The sequence below is a fragment of the Leptonotus elevatus genome, chromosome 15 (genome assembly GCF_054856555.1).
Source record: "Leptonotus elevatus isolate MCC_2025b chromosome 15, RoL_Lele_1.0, whole genome shotgun sequence".
Taxonomy (NCBI): Eukaryota; Metazoa; Chordata; class Actinopteri; order Syngnathiformes; family Syngnathidae; genus Leptonotus; species Leptonotus elevatus.
In genome coordinates this window covers 12,676,676-12,696,287 of record NC_141253.1, presented here as the reverse complement: position 1 = coordinate 12,696,287, position 19,612 = coordinate 12,676,676, and the positions used below count along the sequence as shown (strand labels likewise).

Below are 19,612 nucleotides of genomic sequence, written 5' to 3'. Positions count from 1 at the left end.
GTGGGCCTGCAGTGCCCGGTCCTGCTGCGTTGGGCCGGGGGCGCGGGCCGTGTTGGGGCGGGGGGCGCTCCTGCTCCTGGGTTTGCTCTCCGGCCGGTGGCCCTGGTGGGGCCCGGGGGTCGTCCTTTGGCGCTGCCGCGGCCTGGGGGGCCCTGAGGTGTTGCGCTTGCTCTGTTCCGGCGGGGGTCGACGGCTCCCCTCTTTGGTGGAGATTTTCATGCATGCCAGATCCACCACACCAGCATCTATCGAAACTCAGACGCAATCTGTTTCTTCCTCAGGTTATTGAATCGGTGGAGGCTGGTGTCTGCGGATCTCACGCGGCTTCGTCTGTCCTTCCTTCCTTTTCTCGGTCTCTCCGTTGGTCTCTTGAGGCCTCCCTGATTTTATGTTTTTTGGATTTGTTGGGGTCTGGATGTTTCTTGGGCTGGGAAGGAGTTCTGGTGGGGGGTGTCTGGTCGGTGCTGGATTTCACCTTCCTTGGTTTTCTTCGGTCCCCTCGGGTCTCCTGGTGTTCGATTTAGGTGAACGGTATGAGATTTTTTTCTAATAGGTTTTCTGGTGAGCTAACAAATACACGCACGCACGCACGCACGCACGCACGCACACACATACACATACTCACCCACACACACAACAAAAAAAAAAATATATGTATATATGTATGTATGTATATATGTATATATGTATATATATATGTGTGTGTATATGTATATATATATGTATATATATATATTTAAAAAAAAAAAAAAAAAAAAAAGATATAAAAAAATATTAACCTAAATGTGAGAAGGATACTCATACCTTGTGCACATATGTATGTACTGGTACTTATAAGGATTGGATCTGTCCAGTAGTGCCCCCTGCTGTTATGAGTAGGTATGGCATGTACCTCGCCCTCAAAGTCTTCCGTTTACAGGATTTGTAGCCCTAAAGATGACCCTGGTCTTTTTTTTAAATCTACCGTAACCGCAAATATGTGAGAACATATTGGACGATCGTGCTATTCTGCTTTGTAATCCCTTCGCAAATTTACTAACGTGATATCTTAAAACTGTGTTGTATCATTTGGCAGAGCATATCTGGCTGTTGTTTAGCCGGACAGAATGTCAGCAGGTGACTTCACCTGAATGTAATGTGGGAAAGTGATTTTGATGCAGCACGGTGCACTAGTGGTTCGCACGTCTGCCTCACAATTGTTGACGTTTGTGATTTATATCTGGATGAAAGCGATCCCCGTGCGAATGTTCTCACAGTTTTTGTTTTTCTCCGGGAGGTACTTCCTCCTACATTCCAAAACATGCATGAGATGCTCACCGAAGACTCTAAATTGTCCGCAAGTGTAAATGTAGAACGACTCAATAAATGCTCTGTCGATGGCTTACTTTCTTTAAGGTTTACGGGAATTAAAAACATTACAAAGCAAGAGTATTTTTTTGGGTGTTGATTATATCAACTTTATTGTCATAATCTGAGAATGCTAGGGATACATGTAAAGAACAAAAAAAGGCATCGCTACCAGTCCTATAATCAATGTGATAACTATTGAGTACCTGTTGACTCATTCACACCTGACCGTTCCCCTGCTCTGCAAATACAAATTTTTTATCAAAAACGCCAGAGTTTTTGTTCTCGCTCAAGCCAGTAAGGTTGAAGCTGGAGGCGTCAGGTGGTTGCTGTCAAATAAAAGCTGCGAGTCGGGGACACTTTTGACACATTATTAGCCAAATTCAAGCAAAGATGAACTCCATCACGTTTGCATTGCTTCTCATCACCGGTCTCCAAGGATGCGGTGAGTCCGTTTGAAAATGTCACATTTATTTTGTTAATATAAATATAATATTCATCATCTGCGGTCATTCCAAATGATTAGATGAGTCTCTTTTTTTTTTGCAGCTGTGACTTTGAATAGTGATGACTTGAATAACGGACCAGATGCACTGATGGCAGTAAGTTTCTTTTTGTATTTGCATTCAAATCATAAATAATAAGGTTGGTTGTAATGGACCGATGCAGGCCTTATTTGAAGGCTTTTTCATTTGAGGGCTGCATGCATAAAAATGGAAATTTATTAAGCCCACAACAATCTGTAAAGTGTTCATATTTTCTATTTAATTTGATAAACTGCTACATAACAGAACAGCTTTAGGCAAATAGTTAAGGACTTTTCAAGATTTTGGGGTGGCCAACGGCCCTGTATCCCACTTGACTAGCTCCGCCCCTGCACTAAACAGCAGCCCGATCCCATCTCTATATTCAGAGCCAAAACACGAGTATTGAGGAAACTGTAATAAGATGACCATTTTTAAAACAGTCACTTGAGGATCTTTAAAGCGATTCATAAATCGGACCTTGGCACACTGCAGAAAGTGAGGCAAGCTGTTCTGAACAGAATTATCTTCATTCTCAACAGTGTTTTGGAGAGAACATTTTCGTATTATTTTAGTCGTTTATAGTTTATGTGTATTTTTTGCATATTTAGAAAAGCTCTACAGTATATAAACCAATTTAGTAGGGGCTTTTTTTTTTCTTGCAGGCCGTGTCAAATGTCATTTTTAGTATACATTATACCGCAGGCCGCTGAAAAATGGATGACAGGCCGCAAAGGGCAGTTTAGACACTCTGATTTAAGGTATCGGGTTATGTATGGAGCCTGCCGATACCAGCCACTGATACTTAGCAAAAATATCTGACATCAAGTCAGTCTCCTTGGTAGTAGTTGGCACTCTACTACGGCAGTTTGACACACTGGCGAATCATCATCTACATCCGAAGAAACGACTTTCTTCCCAAATTTGATGTCATTGTGCTAAATGAAGTAAGAGGTATCAGTACTCTGTAACGGCGAGTACTCAAAAAGTGAATACTCGTACTGGTATCGGTCTGAAAAACAAGTGGTGTTGAACATTTCTAATAAATAACACACTTGACTAATCCATTAGCAATTTACACTGTAAAAAAAGTATGAATTGTAGTTTAAAGAAATATACTGTATGAGAGAATACAGTCAGAAATGATATAGTCGTCCCTCGCCATATCGCATTTCTCTTTTTTTGCTGCTTCACTGTATCGCAGATTTTGATATTGTACACATTTTGCTGTGATTATGCTATCAACGCGAACCAGGAAAGAAGATAAAAGACAAAAAAAAATAAAAAATTCCTAAATTTGGGATCATTTGATGTATGTTACAGTAAAATGAGCAGATGTGTATCTAATGTCGTGTCCGGGGTGTGATGACAAGCAGCGCATTCACACATGTTGCTGGCGTGTATTCATTTCTACTGTGGTTCTGTGCCCAGGCTGGGAGTCCTTGTGAGGACTGCACAAAAATAATCAGCCTCTTTGTTGACCTGCTTTCCAACTCAGACCTCCAGGTGAACACATTCGTTATCAGACCTTCCTTATCTGCCCATTGTGTATACAATGCTATCACATCAAGTTGTTTTTATTAAAAAAAAATAATAAATCCCAGCAAATCCCTGGAATGTTGGTCAGCACACATGTATATCAGTGGGAGTGCAATGATTCATAGTTAGGAATTATAGCCTTATTACTGGTTATCTTAAACGTGCCTCAGACGCACGTACGCAGCACCAGGCAATGATTCGGTTGGCCTCATAAAGTTCAGATTTGAAAGCAAACATGATTCTTGCTTTATTTTCCGTGACTTCATTCCAGCAGTGTACAGAGCCTTGCAAAAGTATTAGTCCCCCCTTGACTTTTGTCACATTTTTAGCTTCAATTATTGAGATATAAAATTGGATTTTTTTGTGAAGAATCAACAGCAAGTGGGATACTACGAAGTGTATTGCATTCACTTGAGAAAAAAAAAATAAACTCCTATATTTTTTTCCTGACTAGTTTTTGGGCGGGGCTTTATTTTTCTGTTTAAAAAAATCTGTTCTTCGGAATAATTGTATTTTGTTTTTTATTTTATTCTATTTTTTTAATTTATAGCGGAAAAAATTTGAAAGAAAAAACCCAGACAAATAATTGTTTTGAAAAACGGGAAAAAAATATTTTAAAAACAGGGGGAAACATTTCAGAAAAACAGAGCATCAATTTCTGTTTTTTTCGGAATAATTTCTAGTGATTTGTAGACTCGTGAATGACGGACACCTTCTTGCATACCTTCCACCCACATACCTTACTGGTTCAATTAAGGTAACGCATGCGCTGTAATTAATTACACACACAATATTAATTATGTTTTCTGCTTTAGCGAGTCTGCAACAAATAATTTGGAGTTCAGAGCTAAAAAAAAAATGAAAAAAAGGGGTGGGGGGAATATTCCATAAACAAAAAAAGGAAAATACCCCCCCCCCCCCAAAAAAAAAATTCTAATAAAAATTGGAAATTTCCCCCAAGGGGAAGCAATATGCTTAGGATACAATTGGGAAGTGGAATGAAATGTATATGACATATAAAACTTTAAAAAAACAACAACTTTGAGTTGATTAGGGTGGGGGGCAAATTATACACCCCCTTTTCTCTGAGTGCAGCTAACTGACTCCAGAAGTTCCCTGATGATTTCTGAATGATCCAATGTTGTCACTTTATGCCAGACGGCTGTTTTAGGACAATAAAAACCACACAACCATTTTTTTACAGAAAAAGATGTGGGCTGTTCTTCTTTTTTTTTTGTTTCCATCAAATGAGCCAGATGCAGATTTCTAGGATTGCTTGGCCTTAGTCTGTGCTCCACTAAGTACCTTATGTTGCTATAGGATCAATTATGAATTGAATGTTAAAGAAAGTAAACCTCCAAGTTTCTTTCAGAAAAAGATCACACATGGCATAGGCAACCTGTGTGACCACCTGCCTGGGAAAGCGAGCATGGCTGCGTTCTGCAAGGAGGAAGTGGACAAGATCCTCCCAGTGGCCATCAGCTTGATTACTGTTGTAGCAGTACGTTGCAGGGCCGTAATACTATTTTCATGCACGCGCTTCGGCATGTGAACATATAATCAGTTGCCATCTATCTGCCTGCAGAAGCCAGGGGACATCTGCAAAATCATGGGAGTGTGCGGCTCCAACGAGCAGCAGAAAACGTTTGGTGATTTGGTCAACGGGATCCTGCAGCTTGCTACAATGCAAGCAAATGTCAGTGAATAAAGAGGAGCGCTTAAAAAAAATGAGTTTAGTACCTATTATCATTTAAATCTGCTGTTTTGTTAGGGGAAGCCCACGTCTCCGTGCTCATTCTGCATCTTTTTCATCAAGACACTGGATGACTTATTGCCCAAAGAGAGAACTGAGGTAGGTCAGCATCACAAACTCACTGGACACTTTATTAGGTACATCTCACCAACACTACAGATTTATTTTCCTTCAATTTACCCCAAGAGACCGTCCCACAATGGAGTGGGAGTAGCCCATTAATTAATTTATATTACAGACCTAAATCAACATGTCAGTGCCAATTTTTTTTGTGCACGTCCAACCCTGAATATATTTGATTGAATTCCATGTTTTAACTTTTTTTAATTTTAATTGTATTTAATTCAGTTGTTATTTTACATACCACTAGTGGGAGCCTGCATGCCAATAGTGGTACTAGTAGCAAACAGAGAATCTCTGGATTTAACTACTAATATAGGAACTAATAAACAATATTGTTCAAAGTCACTGTAAATGAAAAATATTTCACCTGTTTTCTGAATCTGAGCTGTGATTGGTTGTTACCTGAGCCCTAAGCAACTGCGATATAATTTTCAGTAGACACCAAGTGGCAAAATGGCCGCCCACTGAGATGGATAAAATCAGGTGGATTTGCTGCTTAACTCATATCGCACAAACACTATTAATCAAATTGCCGTGTTTAGACTCGCGTGGGCACATACAACATATTATTGTAAAGAAAATGTTTGGGTTGACTTCCTCTTTGAAGTGCCCAGTCTAATTGCTTAAGTTGCATGCTAGGATGCCGTGGTGGAGGTGATGGAGAACGTCTGTCACATCATGCCCATCTCCTACCGCGATCAGTGCGAGGTGGTCATTGGCCAGTTCAGCAAGACGCTTCTGGACGCCCTTCTAAGCTATGCCACCCCGAAGGCCATCTGCGCACTCATCCGTCTGTGCCAGAGTCAGGAAGGTCCTCCCGCTGGTGAGTCACGTCAACATGCACTAAAACAGTACCCATTAATCTAAAAGAGAAATATAAATTCCATGATACCCATGTAACACTTGCAGTACATACAGACCATAAAGAGCATTTGAGGAACACAGGAGGTTTCATATTCTATTCCTAGATGTATACTTTCAAATGCACTTTTTTGGCTTAACTGCTTCAATAAATGTTAAATAACAACAACAACGTTATGCAACTGTATTATATTAAATATAAGTATTATTCTTTACTTCTGTTTTGTCAGAACTTGTCACTAGTGTACGTGTTGCTGTAAAGTAGGCCTTCATGTAAATCTTCTTTCCCTTCCGGTTTGACCCTATTCAGAGCTCGCCACAGTCCTCCTCTTCCACACCCTATCATCTGTGTCTTCTGCTCTAACTCCAGCTATCCGCAAGTCTTCCCTAACCACATTCAAAAATCTCTGGTCTTGCTCTTTAACTCTTGCCTGGCGGGTCCATTTGCAGCTTCATTGAGTAAGCCCTGGATGCAGAGCGCAGTTTGAGGCGTGCCTCAACGTCAGGTGGACCAAATGTTTGACTCCGCCCACAGGGATTTTCGACCTCGAAGCGCCTTCTTTCTTTGTTGTTAAACCTAACCCTAACCATAAACTTAACTATACCCATAACACTACCACATAACGATTACAGCAAGTTTTGAGCACTATATTGAACAACGATAATTAAAAACTGACCGAAACCTAAATACTAACCTCAACCGTCCAGGGATGCGCTATCTGCTGAGGACATGTAGTACTAATGTGTTTAAAAAAATACATTTGCATCATAAGACGGCGCATCATTATATCAGCACATTTTGTGGGGAAAAAAATATTTAAACCATTTTGAAAAACCCGTGTGAAGCGGAGTCAAATGTTTAAATCCACACGACGTTGAGGCACGCCTCTAACTGCACTCTGCATCCAGGACTACTTGGCTTCATTAGCCAAACCATCTAAATGTCCTCCCTATTTGTCACAAACCGCCATACAGTATTACTAAATACAGTTGATCGTCAAAAAGTTTGATGTAGGCCCTAAATCGGGCAGTTCAATCTGCAGTGTAACTCTAACCAAAGCAGGCGGTAATCTCCAGAACCACGCAGCAATAACTCCCTTTACAGTACAGGCAGTAAGCAGAATAATGTTTTCAATCAGCGGCAAGTTACTGTACATATAGAAAGGACTTCCATAATAAATAAATAAATAAATAAATAAATCATAAATTTACAAACTATTTGAGAACACCACCCGAAACAGGTACATTCCATAATTTTGGTTTACAGTAAGCACCTCCAAAATGGCTGACTAGCTGGGGCGCTTCTACTGTACATCATGTCGTAATTTTCACTTTTGTTTCAACTGGAACATTCACACAATTAAAATATCATGTAAGTGGAGTGAAAAACACGAAACTATCATGTTATTTTCAATGGGTTACATACACATTCCCGCTTCGAACCCCGTTGCCGAATTGACATTTTGGCTTTGACGATGGGACTTTAACCCCTTATAAAGACAATCTTGAATATTTCGATTAGATCAACTTTGTGTGTAATGAATGAATATGCCCGCTGTCCACAACCCAACAAGCTAGCTAGAAATCAAATAACAAAGAAAAAAAAAGCTTACCTTCAAGTTACGTTCCGATATGGCATAAGATTGAGTCCCATGGAAATAATGGAGAAAATATAAAATATACTTTATGCATGATGTTTAGAACCAAACTGATACATACTATACATTTTCTCCCCCCAGACCTCTGCACTTTGGCAACCTACAGGTGCAGGGACCTTCAAACTTCTCTGAGATGTGGGGTAAGTCATCAATAGCTCCTCACCTCATGGTACAACTTTTGATGGATTATCATATAAATCGATAATTATTTTTGATAATTAAAACAAAATCGTTTAAATAACTTGTTCAATTTAAAATGGTCAAATCCTTGGAATTTCAACATCTCAACAGCAAAGGTTCTCAAATTCATATACTCCTCCTCCATATATATATATACATATTCATATATATTCATATATATATATATGAATACAATGATAAATCTTTTTGCCAACTTTTTACTGCTCTGAATCATAATTTATCTTTGTGCATTGTCAACTTGAAATAATGTGGGTTTTTTTAATATAGGGATGGAAATTAAATGTTGAATAACTGTTTTTTAAGTTTTAACATTATTTCCATCCTGTGTAGTCTCTGTTCTACTGCCAAAGATTTGCCTGGAAACCCATAAACTACAAAACTCTTTGAAGAGTTGTCAGGTAGGTGTGAACAAAGCCTTCAAATATTTAATGACATGCAAACAATAATGCCTTTTCTTTCTTTTTCTTTTTTTTGTCAGGCTGTAATCGACTAAGCGCGAGTCAGCACTTGTGTCTGAGTCGGGTGTCGCGGCGATGAAAACCACAAATATTTCTCTTAACTATATTAGTCCAAATATTCATGCTATGCTTCTTTTCTGATTTGATATCTCAGGGCATTCTGTGTGTGTTTTTCCTTCTGTGTGGATTCCTTTTCACAGAAGGCATGTGGCATTTTGTCATTAAGATTAACAGGATGAAAAGACAGCATGAGAATGAGAGCGAGCTTGGCTCTCTTATGTAGTAGAGATTTTGTACTAACCTACTACATCTTTTACACAAATCTGTAATTGTCTGCATCCTTGAATAAAAATCTTCTCAAGGTCCTAAAGCTTGCATCCTGATCTGAGTTCAGACTTAATTCTGATCATTTGTGTTTGTTTAGCTTAGATTTTAAGCAGGTAGTGCTATAGCTCATGCATCTGCCTCACAATCGAGAAGTTCTGGGTTCAAATTAATTTGGGCTCCCGGACTCTTGTGTGGAGCTTACATATTATTTGTGTGTCGTCCAGTGTTATGTGCCCAGCGATTGATTAGCAACTAGTCCATAGTGTAACCCGCCTCTATAGTCAGCTGGGCTAGGCCCCAGATCCTCCACAACCCTAATGAGGGCAACAAGGCAAGCGCTACAGAAAACGGATGGATAAATTGATTTTTAGACAAAGGTTTGAGGCATTATTCTTTGTAAAAAGATGTGACACAAAATCCAAAATGCATGAGCAACGCATGCGGTTTATTTTGAGGGTATGAGGGAGAAGCTCAACAGCAGGTCAGACTTCTTAGGCGGAAACAGTGAACAACCAAGGTAAAGGGGTGGTCGGCAATGCAGAAAATGAGAAAAGGCACTTACACAATCGGCAAGCAGACAACTAACAGGCTTTTTTTTCTTTACATAATTGAACAAGGGAGATCCCATGTAAACAGGCTGGTTTCTCTGTACAACACCAGCCAATTAAGGTCTCTCCCATTTTGTGGATGTAAACAATGTCAACAGTCATCGGGAAGTCTTTTTACCTCATGAATTAGCATACTTTGTCTGTGCACACTCACCCAAGCTGCCCTAAAGTTTTTCTGTAGTACACTCCAGGGACCACAGGGTGGTGTCAGAGACTAAGAGGCCATGCCGAAGCCCCTTTTACACTGCCTGTTAAATCCTGACTATCAGTTTTTCTTATGTGTCGCTGTTCTGTATAAATTGCACTGATACGGGACAGGGGAACAAAGTTGACCAAACGTAACACAGGCAGACAGTAGCGAGGACATTTCGCAATGTAACATTTCACTTAAATAGACGCTTAAGCATTGCCCGCCTGTATCTTTTACGCACAACCCAGCAAGATGGAATATTACCGCAATATCTGCGTTCTGTGTAAGAGGCATAGGCAAGTAAGTAGCTTACCGGCGAGGGGTCAGGAGCATTTTAAAATGCAAACAATCTCAAGTGGGCGGAAAGAAGGATTATCTTGTGCTTTGGAGCCAACAAGCGATTAATGCAATTTGCTTGACTGTTGGGGGAAAAAAAAAAAATAATAATAAATAAATAGAAATACTTCAGCCGCAGCTTTGTTGACGGTAACAGTACGGGTCACATTTAAATGGGCGCAAAGTGTAAGGAGCGTATCGCAAATTCAACGAGTTCAATCTGATCACATTTTGTTAACAATGCAAAACTAACGTTTATTACGTGGGATTTAACAACAAGCAGGAAATCGACACAACTTTTCGGTTGCCCTTGACGACAATGTCGGTCCCACAAGTCGAAAGACATTCTATGCTTCAAGTACGGGGGCAGTGCCACATAACAAAAGGTAAGCTACACTGAAATGACCCCCAGAATACTCAACCTTGTTTAGAATTGCCCCCCTGACATTTCGAGTGACAAAATAAATTACATTTAAAAAAAGATGGAGTCAAGTTTACGTGAAACCCAACACAGCCGAAACGATATTTAGCAGCTTCTGACTTCTCTGTAAAACGTCAGAAAGAAAATGGCGTGAAGGGACAGCACGCAGAAGGAACTGACGATGGTCGTGCGCTTGATTGGCTTAAGCAGAAAAAAAAAATCTACAAACGCGCATCTTAAATGAGCTTGAGCCAGCAGACAAAATGGCTGCAGACTGAAGTAAATAGTGCAGCAGATGCGGCGGTGATGGGGTTACTTGTGCAGAGGAGGGTGAGAAGAGATGAAACACGCAACTTTCGGAGGGAAACAAAGGAATCGGAAAGGTGGGGGGTAGGATTGACGGAGGGGTTAGAATTTGAGCTCCTTGGGAACCTCCCATGGAAAGAGGGCACGGCCAAAGTGCCCGTAAACTGCAGTGCGCTGGTAGATTGGCTTCTTTAGGTCCAACTCCCTACCATAGAAAGCAATACAAATGTGAGCAAGTCATCAAAATAAAAACGTGCCGACAGAAAGATGAGAACGCCGCAAGGATACCTCACGATGACTCCTGGACGCAGGTCGAAATTCTTCCTCACGATCTCCAGCAGCTCGCTCTCATTCTTCTGGGACGTCCCGTAGTGGAAGATGGAGATGGAGAGCGGATGTGCCACCCCGATGGCATACGACACCTGTAGCAGTTTTTAGCCAACAATTAGCCACGTTATGCTTCCATATGCTACGGTATGCTTCGCTCTCACCTGGACCAAAACGCGCCTGCATAGTCCCGCTTTCACCAGCGACTTGGCCACCCAGCGAGCGGCGTAAGTGGCGGAGCGGTCCACTTTGGTATAGTCCTTGCCTGAAAAAGCGCCGCCGCCGTGGGCCCCCCAGCCACCGTAAGTATCAACGATGATCTTGCGCCCTGTCAGACCAGCATCGCCCTGAGGGAAGCAACAATAGTGTTAGCATTACGAAGACACGGATTAAAAACTCTGCAACTGTAGAGTAGTGCTGTCACTACTGAAACTTTTTAAAATAGATTATTTTATTGATTATTCCATTTAATCCATTAAGGTAGGTCCTTAGTTGAATTGAGTGAATACAAGTACTCATAATTTATTATCTTCTATACATATGCAATATTAAACACCCAAAAAATTAGCCTATGCTAAACGGTTAGCAATAGCGATTAGCATTAGCGCGCTAGCGATTACCACTAAAGGTTAACATTAACTACTATTTAGTTTACACATACATAATTATATCTACATTACACATGTCATAGTGTCTTAAAAGTCACTTTCAGACGATGCTTCAACGATATTCCGTGAGTAAACACGGTAGAGATAACTGTTAACTACATGAGGTCAATAACTTCCTGTTCCTGTCTTCTTCTGGGCATGTTTAGTGCATGACTGCCGTCTACTGGTTAAGAGATGAACACCTAAACTGAAAGGTGGGTTATATTTTGGAATAATTATAGCCCCAGTGCTTTTGGAAGTTCAGAACTTCCTTTCTCGTGTTTTGGGGAAGCTCAAAGGGCTGTATTGTCTTTAATAATAATAAAACAAAACATTAAGTCAGTGAACGTTTTTAAGCAGACAAATACCATTCGGCCACTAGATGGTGCACTAACAGAACAAAATAAAGATTAGATCACAGCCACCACTACAACACTGTGTGCGTCTGCAAAAAAGTTCCGGCGGGGCATCAAGACAGAAAATTGAGTAGACCTATTTTAAAAGTTCACTAATCCGACTTGGTCGACTTCTTTCCCCAGCTCTACTACGCAGTGTTCAGCGTGCTTTAAGATTATTAGGGATTAAGACACAAGTCGCTACACGTGAGGAAATACAGAATTTCTGGATCAATGGCCTTAAATGAAAAGCGTGACATGTCTTACCTGTGGCCCCCCGATGACAAAGCGACCACTGGACTGCAGGTGATAGACGGTATTATCGTCCAGATAGCCGGGAGGGACCACCGCTTTCACCACCTGCTCCTTCAGACTGTGACGCATCTCCTCCAGGCTGACAAGCTCGTCGTGCTGCACGGAAACTACGATGGTGTGGACACGCAGCGGAACCACGGCGCCGCGGTCCTGTTTGTATTGGACTGTCACCTATCAGAAAAACATCGTGGCAGTCAGTAGACATGAACACTATTGCAAACTAGATGAAGCAATAAAAAAAACAAAAAACAATTTATTTCACAAACAATTAGTTTCCTTTTAGTCAACAGATTTTAGTTCATGTGAATAACAGCAAACTGCATTTTCTTGTCTAGAAACATTTTCAGTGGAGCAATTTCAAACAAATACAAATTTCAGCTTGAACTTCAGTATTTCTGAATGGGCTGTAGCATCTTTTAGCAAAGCTAAAAATATATATATTTTTTAATGTAGTTTATTCTGCAGATCTCAAAAGTCAAAAACAAAACATGACTTAAAAAAAAATGCAAATAACATATAGCGTTAATATGTATTATATTCTCTCCCAAAAAACCCAGAAAATTGTATTTTATTATTTATTTTATTTAGTATTATTTTTAATAAAAATGTGGTTGTTCCAAGTTGCATACGCACCGCTTCAATTCAATTCCAGTGTTTATGTCAATCTTAGGTTAGCTTAGCAATTAGCATGGCTTCTCCATCTTCTGTTAATTACTCACCATCATCCCTTTTTGAGAACGATACTAGTCAGAAGTGTATCTTATTTACCGCCATGGAGGCGAGGATTACTGATTAAGGAGCGACTCCACAACATGTTTAGCTGCACTAGCTAGCCAACCAAAGCTCTTTGCTAGCTAGCGGTGCGGCGTAGATCAAGCCGAACTTGGCAGTGACGTAATGTTATGCCAAGACGCATGTGCGTCCAGCCTAGCAAAGCGTTCTGGAACCGATTCTGCTATTCAATTTTGGGAATTAAAAAAAATAATAATCTGTGATTCTGTTTTGCTATTCAATGTGTTTTGATGATGATGAGCTGATTACACATTTATATAATTTTCACAGACATTACAGTCTGCTATGTGGCCCGTGATGAAAATGAGTTTTCCTCCCCTGAATGGACTGACAGGAACTGAACATATGGTTCCGTATGTGACCTGAGTTTTGGAGTCTGGTCGGAGCCACGGCAGCGTGCCGTCACGGCGTAACTCGGCCATCTTGGCGTTGAGCTTGTGAGCCAGGACGATAGTGAGTGGCATGCATTCCTCCGTTTCATCGGTGGCATAGCCGAACATCAGACCCTGCGGGAGTCGTCACGGGATCAAGTTACACATGAGAGCATGCACGTTGTAAGTCCGTGCTCGTGTGTCTTCAGACCTGGTCGCCGGCGCCCACGTCCTCCTCTTTGCGGTCCAGGTGAACGCCTTGAGCGATGTCGACGGACTGCTGCTCTAAAGCCACAAGGACATTGCAGGTCTTGTAGTCAAAGCCTGCAGTGGAAAAAATAAGCCTCAATTAGATAAGTAGGCCATGGCGATACATCAATTAATTATATTGTTTATTTGTCAGAACAGTTATTTAAAATCAATGTATTCGGTATCTTCCGTAGCGCAAAGCACAAAGTCGCTAACGTGTACTGCTTTCAATAAAAACATAGTTGTAAATAAAAGGTGAGCTAAAAAGCAGCCAGTGCTGCCAAATTTTTGTCTTTGTTGCCATGTGTAGCAACTTTTCCGAACCCTCTAGCCATAGCCACTATTTATAAAAAAAAAGGGGAAAAAAGCCACCAACTCATTCACTCCGTGATTTTCACTTAAGCAATCCCCTTCGTTCTGTTTTGATCTGGATTTTGACTGATTTTGCAAGGCCCGCAGAATATTCTGTTCTATTATAAAACAAAAGGAACCTACCAAAAGAAAGTAGGGATGCACGATAATGCTATTTTCAACAGATACCAATAAACCAGCAATTTAGAAAGTGCTGATGTCGATAACTGATAAGCCGACAATTATTTGCAAAATTAACTTGAATGCAAATATACTTTATAGTCTTTCAAAAAGTCTAACATGTTAAATACATTGTGTAAAGCACCATGAAGCTGAATTTGATTGATATCTCTGCTTCAAAGACAACCAGTAACTCATTTTGAGTTTGCCAGTACAAAACAGTCATGTATAAAAACGGCAACAAAAAACTGCGATGGTAACATTTTGGGGAGACACAGTAAAGAAAGCCCACACTGGCGACTACCATTTCACCATGATACATCTTCTGTGAACATGATGCGCACATTATGACTTCATAAATCTGCGACACAACCATAGCAGAGGGGAAGGGTTGAGGAGTTGGGCACAACTTGAACCACAAACACAACAGGTGGACCGACGTGGCATGTCTATTATTATCGGTGGATTTCTATATTTTCTGGTTTATCTGTTTGATGTCTAATTGTTTGATGTCTAATTGTTTGATAATTGCCGATATTTATCGGAAGATTTCTTTATTATCTGTTTTATCAGTTTGACGTCAAATTGGTCGATAATTATCGGTCATTGATATTATCGTGCATCCCTAAAAGAAAGATTAGAATCTCTTCTTTCATCGGGAAAAAAACTTACATTTCTATCCGTTTTGCAGCAATTAGCAATAGAATATAGCTACGGTTCATCATTATTCACAAATCTGCTTAGAACTGTGGGTAAATCGGCACATGGCCCTGGTTGATCTCTTATACTCTGCAGCCACCTGCTGGCCGTTTTTGTAATAACTACCATTGCTTCAATCGTTTTGTACAGTTGAGAGGCTGCATCAAAGCCTTCTGTATGCTCTAGCATTGAAAAAAAAACAACATAAAAATGTATAAGTACGTCTTTGGGACACTTAAAACATTTTATATAGAATGGATTTATACGTTTTTGGGAGCAAATGAGTTAAATGTTGCTAAGAAACAGACATGAGTTGAATCATTTCACATTGTTTTATATATGACAAGAAAGGACGCCAAGGAAATGCAATTGCGGAGTCAATTATGGTGAACATTACCCGGTTGACATGGATCCCGGTAAAAATGACAAAAGCTGGGATTTATTGACATGTTGCAAACTATTGACCTGAGACATGCGCTAAATTTTAGCGCCTGCTTGCCAGTTCAATACTGTAACTTGAACCCTGACAACGATCCAGTCGCTCACTTGCATGAAGTGGGGGCCGCACACTGAAAAAGGCTCATTTCAGCAATACAAGAATTAGAGTGTGTAAAGTGTATTGATCTTTTTCACTAAAGTATTTCACATGGTATTAGGGATACCTCACAACTGTTTATAAATGTAAAAAAAAACAACGTCTTCTTTACAAAAGACACCTTCCTAAACCTACCAAGATTATTTTTTATTCCAGGCATTAAATTGTTGCTAACCAAAACAGCAATACCCACAAAAGCAAATTAGACTTTCAGTGTTCTGCATGTCCAGTTTAAAGTGTCTGTAACCAAACGATCTGTAATTTTACAAAACCCTCACGAATGGAAGCGATCATCACATTGCAAAAGGTTTGTTTGTGAGGGTTAGTAAGCTTACCTTTGGAGGAATCGTCATAGCCGATATGCTTGATTGTCTCTCGCACAATCTTCTGGTAGTCGACGACAGCCTTGGAGGTGATCTCCCCAGCCAGGAGGATCATCCCTGTTTTAGCGACCGTCTCTGTTCAGGTGAAAGAGATTAACTTAAATCTTAAGTGTGAAAGATCCTTAAGAAGAACATTCTAGCAGCACATGCATTCAAAAGACGTCAAACATGTTGAACGTTAAGCTTGTCTGGGATGTACACTTTCGGAAAACAGAAAACAATGTTTTTAAATTACGTGACTATCTGTCATATCAAAGGGCCACATTGGAGAAAAGATTAAATGACAATAAACTTACATCATTACAATATATGGGAATAAAAATACTGAATTTTTTCAAGAATAACATCTTAAAATTACACGAATAGAAGAAGAAAAACAATGAGGAATGACTGAGAAAAGTATTGAAATTTGATGAAAATAAAGAATAAAAATATTCTACTATTATGAGAATAAATGTGGACTTTTAATGACAACACATTTCAAATATTACAAGAAAAAAGTCCAATTGCAATTTCATCGGAATAAAGTTACAATATTAACTCATTCACTGCCACAAATTCATTTAAAAATATATTAAAAATTAGGGGCGACAGGCAATTAATTTTTTTAATTGTAATTAATCGTATGACTTCGCTAGTTAACTCACGATTAATTGTAAATTTTATATCTGTTCTAAATGTACAATGAAAAAAATTCAAGGTTTTCATACTCTTGTTAACAAAAGTGGCAAAAATGTTAAACTAAGAGAAATAGTTAAAATTAATTTTCGACGTTTATAGCAATCAATGGCAGTGAATGAAAAAAAAAAAGGAGTTAAAATTTTTGGGGCATCAGGTGATTCAAATTGAATCGTAATTAATCACATGACTTTACTAGGTAATTCACGATTCATCACAAATTTTATATCTGTTCTAAATGTACAATAAAAAAAATTCTAGCTTTTCATACTCTTTTTAACAAAAGAGGGGGAAATGTTAAACTAATAGAAATAGTTCAAATGAATTTTTGACGTTTTTAACCGTCAATGGCAGTTTATGAGTTAAGTGAAAAACAAGAACTTACCACACGCTACTTTGGCATCTGGGTCTTGGGTGAGGTGCGCATCCAAAACAGCATCACTAATTTGGTCACAAATCTTATCTGCAGAATAACAAACGTGCATTTAAGATATTCTGAATAAAAAAATATATAAATTGAAGCAGCCTTGTTCTTGCGAGTAAATAAATTCACTGGACAGAACACTTTAGTTCAAATATATTGATGTTCTCTATTTACCAATATGTTTATTGCTGTGGTACATAACTTCACCATTTCATGTGGAAAGTCATTGTGTACTTTTCGTCTTAACGTGATGCAACACAGAATTATTATTACGTACTCCATGCTGCCTGGTGTAGTTATGGGACAGGTTAAAGCACTTTCAAAAAAAATAGAGCTGGCACATTCCATTCTTTAAAACAAGTCAAGCCAAGATAAAGTGACTTCATAATTGCATCGACATCCCATTCTCGCCCTCCTCACACCAGATTAGTGGAAATGGCTTTGAAATTAAATCGTTTAAAACGCTGATGTTTGATCGGCTGTTTTGTTTGCGTGCCGCAACAATTGTCACAAGACTGTGTTGAAATCTGTGACACTAAAACAAAACAATCAAATCCAAAATGAGTGTATTGATATGATTGTAACTTCACATGATTCAAAATAGAACATTTAAAAGCATTTACAAACAAAACAACTAAAGACATTTTAAAGCACAGTAAAGTAAACTACTAAAAGAATGTACAGCGCAAGAAAAATATTTTGTAAAAATTATTTTTTAAATGCTTTAAAAAGGCCTCAATCATTTCAGCCACTCCACTAATTGAGTCTGCAGACCTCAGAGCCCTACTAGGTTTATATTCCACTTTTATATACAGTATTCGGGACCTAAACCAATCAGTAGCACAACATTTTGTACAGCTAACTAGAAGCCAGTGTAAGAGCCTTTACGATTGGAATAATATGTTCTGACCTATTCTGGTCATAACCCAGGATGCACTGTTCTGAGAGAGCTGTAGCTGTTTGATGCTTATTTGAGGGAGTCCAGTCAGAAGACCATTACAATAATCAAGTCTACTGGAGATAAAAGGATGGATAAGCTTATCTTGGCCTGCTTGGAACATGCAGCCCTTTAATCTGGATATGTTTTTCCAGATGGTAAAAGGCTGTTTTAGTGGTTGATTTGATTTGACTGCTGAAAGTCAGATCCAAATGTATCAGCAGACCAGGACTTCGGACTTGGTCTTTATTTTTGTTTGGTTTTTAAAATGTGACTAATGTGTTTACTAACCGCAATGCTCTTTTCTTTATTTGTATTGTTTGGGTTTTGGTTTAGTTCAAGGACATTTTGGTTCATCCAGTATATCCAGTTTACACAACTCCTTAATTTAATTGTAATCACCTGGGGACATTGCTTGGATGCGTGTCAACTGTCAACTGCTTAACCATAATAGACATTAGAGAATTCAATTTGATCCAAGGACTGACCCTTCAAGGACCAAATATCTGTAGATAAGATCAAACATAAAGCACATACTACATTTTTTTTTTTAATTTATAACATTGTAATTATAATAACAACAATAATTATAACAAATAGAAAAATATCACATATTGTGTTTCACTTTACAAGAATTGTAACTGTTCCACATACGTTACATATACCACACGTTCATTTTCCTGTCGTTACGAATGGAGCAGAACGCCAACCGGATACTAACCTGCCGATGGTTGTCGAGAACGGAAGTGGGGCTGGAAGATGTTGCAACGCCATTCAAACGCTTATAAATCCCCTTGAACTCAACTAAATATGTATGTCTCGTACATAGGCCGCGATTGCTGAACCACTTAGACAAATTAGCCCGACGAAAAGTTATAAAATATATTCAATTTAACTACGTTTTTGTGATTGACATTTACATTTCGTATCCAACTAGCTAGCTAACAGCCGTGTTGCCGCCGCGGATGGTTTGATGAAAGTGAGTGAGTTAAAAAAAAAAAGAAGAAAAAAAGTCCTTCCAAATGTTGCAAACGCATGACAAGAAGCATAAAAACTCCATGCCTCACAAATTAAAAGAGACGCCACACTTGTCTCGCACACTTGAAACGAGGCGCTGTCAAACCCATTGGTGATCATGTTTTATTATTTATTTACTTTATTGTAAATTTTAAAAATAGCGTTTCAAACTCACCGGAATGTCCTTCTCCTACGGATTCGGACGTGAAGAGGAAGCAGTCGTCGGAGACGGGCGAGTTGTTATGGAAACCGTTCAGCTGGCCGTTCATCTTTAACACTGTTTAGCTAACAAGCTAGACGTTCGGATAGCCTCCTTACAATATGGTCGATTTAACCAAACACGCAGCCTGTGTATGCTGTTCCGACTCACGCTAAAACCCAAACGACCAGTCCGCGTTGTGCTTCACGCGACCCGCCGCTGGTAGTGATCTGCAAACTAGTTTGGACAGTCTTGGACTGCCTCGGTTGTTTCATGTGTGGAGGCAGGAGTGGCCTATGTGGAGTGCAGCCTATTAAGTTTGCTAGTGCTACCATGTGGCGCAGATGGGTGTGCGCATGTAAACAACACAGAGCTTAGGGGGCCAACGGTGACATGCAGGC

The 19,612-nt window shown here is 39.5% G+C and overlaps 2 protein-coding genes across 2 annotated transcripts; one reads left to right on the top strand and one right to left on the bottom strand.

The window, feature by feature from the left end:
• Positions 1 to 1,740: 1,740 nt before the first annotated feature.
• On the top strand, positions 1,741 to 8,609 carry sftpba (surfactant protein Ba). Its single transcript, XM_086097334.1, has 10 exons — positions 1,741 to 1,792; positions 1,897 to 1,949; positions 3,303 to 3,377; positions 4,783 to 4,911; positions 4,996 to 5,106; positions 5,182 to 5,262; positions 5,926 to 6,109; positions 7,887 to 7,945; positions 8,337 to 8,404; positions 8,485 to 8,609. Exons 1-9 carry the CDS (start codon positions 1,741 to 1,743, stop codon positions 8,391 to 8,393), a joined length of 801 nt encoding a protein of 266 aa, XP_085953460.1. The 3' UTR covers positions 8,394 to 8,404; positions 8,485 to 8,609.
• A 601-nt stretch (positions 8,610 to 9,210) lies between these two features.
• Positions 9,211 to 19,556, bottom strand: mat2aa (methionine adenosyltransferase 2Aa). The gene is made up of 9 exons (XM_086096639.1): positions 19,188 to 19,556; positions 17,020 to 17,097; positions 15,909 to 16,031; positions 13,711 to 13,823; positions 13,491 to 13,634; positions 12,289 to 12,507; positions 11,144 to 11,326; positions 10,941 to 11,074; positions 9,211 to 10,857 (listed from the first exon to the last, which is right to left on the bottom strand). The coding sequence occupies exons 1-9, from the start codon at positions 19,279 to 19,281 to the stop codon at positions 10,755 to 10,757; spliced, it is 1,191 nt and encodes a 396-aa protein (XP_085952765.1). The 5' UTR covers positions 19,282 to 19,556; the 3' UTR covers positions 9,211 to 10,754.
• Between the last annotated feature and the right edge of the window lie 56 nt (positions 19,557 to 19,612).